The sequence below is a fragment of the Polyergus mexicanus genome, unplaced genomic scaffold, assembly GCF_030449975.1.
Source record: "Polyergus mexicanus isolate NDT 795.1 unplaced genomic scaffold, iyPolMexi1.0 SCAF_12, whole genome shotgun sequence".
NCBI lineage: Eukaryota > Metazoa > Arthropoda > Insecta > Hymenoptera > Formicidae > Polyergus > Polyergus mexicanus.
This window is the reverse complement of record NW_027223332.1, coordinates 7,633,459-7,637,006: the sequence shown is the minus strand read 5'-3', so window position 1 is coordinate 7,637,006 and position 3,548 is coordinate 7,633,459. Positions and strand designations below refer to the sequence as shown.

Genomic DNA, 3,548 nt, shown 5'->3' with positions numbered 1-3,548 from the left:
CGTTTCAATATAGCTGCCTTACTGTTCGACCGTGATTGGTCAATTCGCTTACGCTTAAGTCTTAGGCCGATATTACATTTGTCGTACGACCAACTTTTTAAGCGCATTGATTAGCTAATTTCTAGAGACTCGAGAAAGTTTCTATTTTGCAGCCAATCAATATGCTTAAAAAGTTCGTCATACGACAAATGTAATATCGGCCTTAAGCGGGGAGCACACACTTTTGCATAAGCGCATAATCATAAGCATAAGGAATTTGATTGGTCAATTTATTTATTTATTTTTTAATTTATTGTCGCAATGTCACATTCGGTGGATACCAAAAATTATAAATACTATCTTTGTTATTTACTGAAAGTTGAACAAAGATAGAACGACGCGTGCACACGGGTAATGTTTTCGAAAGCGACCCTGATGTAAACTCTATACTATAGATAATTTTGCTTCGTGAAATAAACGTAGTGAAGATAAAGCTCATATGCTTTATTGTATATTGTGGTTATATGTATGTCTATGTTATACGAGATCTATCATAATCACACAAAATATATAAATTTATTAAGATTTCGTATGTAATCTCAAATCTATACAAAATGCACATATTTCTCGATACTAAAAAATAAGATTTACTGCTGACGTATAGTTCTGAAAATAATTCGTTGTCAGCAAGATTTTTTCCGGCGAAATAAATAGTGTCTGAAGATTTTAACAAAATAAAGTATAATCGTGATATAAAAGGACTTTTATTATATTTAGACTTTAGATATATGTATATATATGTGCAATGTATAAATCTCAATTTATTCATCTCGATGATAAACTGTGCGATACAAAATGCCTGTTATGCGATTGTACATTTATTCTTCCGATAAATGAAACGGACTTTCTTACGCATTTATTCAAGACGCATCGTCTCGTTATAGCGGATGTTACAAAAATAGCTAGTTTGAGAAGGTATGATGATTTTTATATATCATGTTACTTATGTTTATCAATCCTATGTTTAGCGATCAAATATAACATAATTTTAATATAATTTTAGTTATATACATTACTGGAGCGTAAAGTTTAAGGAAGAACCATTGACAACTTATTGTACAACAATATTAATGGATTGTACACCAGATGGTCAGCCAAGTAAAAATGAACATTACTTTTTGCTTTCTGACTGTCTATCAGAAGACAAGATTTTAAGAAGTGAAATACATCATGCTAAATTAGTATGTACATCAATGGAAAAATTATAAGTTATTATTTGTTATGTCTGATATATAATTTGATGAAGATACATTATTATTTTAAGGAATGGGCATTAGCGCAACAAGAAGTTGAGCGTACGGATAAAAGTTTTAAACGTGGTTGCATGTTTTGCCGTACAGAATTCTGTGGATCGCGTATTATGTATATAAAACATCTTTTTCAAAAACACAATCTTCATCTTGGCAAACCAGAAAACTTAGTATTTATTGACGAGCTTTTGAACAAAATTCAGAATAATATTGAAAGGTATTACATTCAAGAATTACAATTTACATGTTATTTTAATGTTATATGATGCTTACAAATGCACAATGTTATATAGTACTTATGTAATTTTTTTAGCTTAATATGTATTTACTGTGAGAAAATATTTAAGGATCGTATAGTACTAAAGGAACATATGCGAAAAAAATTCCACAAATGTATAAATCCTTATAATAAATTGTACGATAAATTTTATATAAACAATTATTTAGAATCAGGAACAGTTTGGAAGCAAGGACAGGTAATAAAAGTTTAAAGAGTAAAAAGTTCTATAGTTTTAACAATGTATTTTTTTCTCAATGTTTATAGCCAAATTCAGAAAAGAATCTGGATCTAGGAGGTGGTAGTAGTGAAAATGAAGATGAAGAAAATTCATGGTCTGATTGGAATGACGAATCTATTGAAATAATATGTCTATTATGTAATTATAGCAATAATGAATTTGCCTGTACCTTGAGACATATGAAAGAAGTTCATAATTTCGATTTTGAAGAAACAGTCAAAGACTTGACTTTTTATCAGAAGGTGGTTATGCGGTGTATAATCAATTTTATATTTTTAATGATGTACTTTCTTATAACGTGTTATTGTTGTTATAGGTGAAAGTAGTCAATTATATAAAGAGACAAATTCAATTACAACAATGTATTTTCTGTGAAGCAAAATCAGATAATGTCTTAGAGCACATGAAGAATCAACAACATTGTAAAATTCCTGCACAGAAAGTTTGGAATCAACCAGAGTAAGAATGATTAAAATCGTGTGTAGAATTGATCTAATCTACATAAGAAAGATAAATTTTATTAAAAATATGTTTAATCCTATGCAGATATTATTTTCCTATGTCAGAAAATGACTCATTTTTATACAATCTTGATGCAACTAGTAACAGCGATGAAGAAAGTGACATTGAGAATCTTACTGAAGCGATGTAAGTAATATTTAAATAAAAATTTCCTTGACATATATTAAAAATAAATTAATACAAATAAGAAAAGCATATGTATTTAAAAAATTTCAGGTCTAATTTATAAATAACATTTCTGTGTTGATGAGATTTGAAATTTGAAATTTGAAATTTTAATTTGAAATTTGAAATGAATTAATTAATGAATAATCATTGCACTTTGTGAGAAGTATTGTTACACACACACATATATATATATATATATTGTATATACATATGTATACCAAAAAATCTTTTTATATACTCTTGTGCTATTATTACATAATAAATTTATTTATATTGCCTTTTTATAAGATACTATTTTTTAATTATGTTAACACAATATATAGCATATTTTATGTTTTATGAAAACACATATATCAAAACATGTATACAGTTATACTGACACAATAACATTTTCATTTCATATATTAATACTTAAAAATCTTCCTCTAACAAATGTTTATTGCGAACATATTATCCACATCATTTTTTTATTTTGGAGAAAAGTTTCTTACCACGCACTTTAGAAGCACCCTTGCTAGCCAATGATTTTTCATCTATTGGGGAGCATTTTTCATGTAGAGCTTTATATAATAATTCAGCATCATTTGTATTCCCAAGGATTTCTTTTAGTTCTTCCTAATTACACATATATATTTTTGAATATCTTTCTGAATATTTACGAACAGTATAACAAAAATTATATTATTAAAGAAAGATAAACCTTAATTATTATTCACTTACTTGTGTAAACTTAATAAGATGACTTAATGATTGTCCTTTATTTAATAGAATATGCAGATTTTTCGAATGCACACCAGGTAATTTAGCCATAAAATCTTGAATATTAGAGTTATATTTTTCTATCATTAGTTGTTTGTTTTCTGTATCTTCATCTGCTCCAATTTTAACAGCTACATTTAAATCAGGTTGATCTCGTCCTTGCTACAAATATATAAATTAAATATCTATTAATTATCAAAATTAATAATTTTGTTTTAAATTTGCACATTACCTTTAATTCTTCAAATAATTGTGCTGTAGCGTGTAGTACTCTGCGTTGATACCACTGCTT

General features: G+C 27.4%; 2 protein-coding genes across 2 annotated transcripts in view; one reads left to right on the top strand and one right to left on the bottom strand.

The window, feature by feature from the left end:
• Positions 1-278: 278 nt before the first annotated feature.
• Positions 279-2,673, top strand: LOC138938193 (zinc finger protein 277). Its single transcript, XM_070305014.1, has 8 exons — positions 279-954; positions 1,043-1,220; positions 1,304-1,506; positions 1,603-1,765; positions 1,834-2,049; positions 2,124-2,266; positions 2,354-2,455; positions 2,546-2,673. Exons 1-8 carry the CDS (start codon positions 785-787, stop codon positions 2,556-2,558), a joined length of 1,188 nt encoding a protein of 395 aa, XP_070161115.1. The 5' UTR covers positions 279-784; the 3' UTR covers positions 2,559-2,673.
• A 51-nt stretch (positions 2,674-2,724) lies between these two features.
• The window catches only part of Mei-9 (DNA repair endonuclease XPF mei-9), a 4,311-nt gene continuing 3,487 nt past the window's right edge, over positions 2,725-3,548 (bottom strand). The window contains 3 exon segments of the mRNA XM_070305310.1: positions 2,725-3,112; positions 3,218-3,418; positions 3,489-3,542. Coding sequence (XP_070161411.1) covers positions 2,957-3,112; positions 3,218-3,418; positions 3,489-3,542 — 411 coding nt within the window. The 3' untranslated portion in view covers positions 2,725-2,956.

Excerpts from the sequence above, each read along its gene's own strand:
- LOC138938193 (XM_070305014.1), top strand. The coding sequence starts at position 785 with ATGTATAAATCTCAATTTATTCATCTCGATGATAAACTGTGCGATACA. Across the intron at positions 1,507-1,602 it reads ATTCAGAATAATATTGAAAG|CTTAATATGTATTTACTGTG; the intron begins GTATTACATTCA and ends TAATTTTTTTAG. Across the intron at positions 2,050-2,123 it reads ACTTGACTTTTTATCAGAAG|GTGAAAGTAGTCAATTATAT; the intron begins GTGGTTATGCGG and ends TTGTTGTTATAG.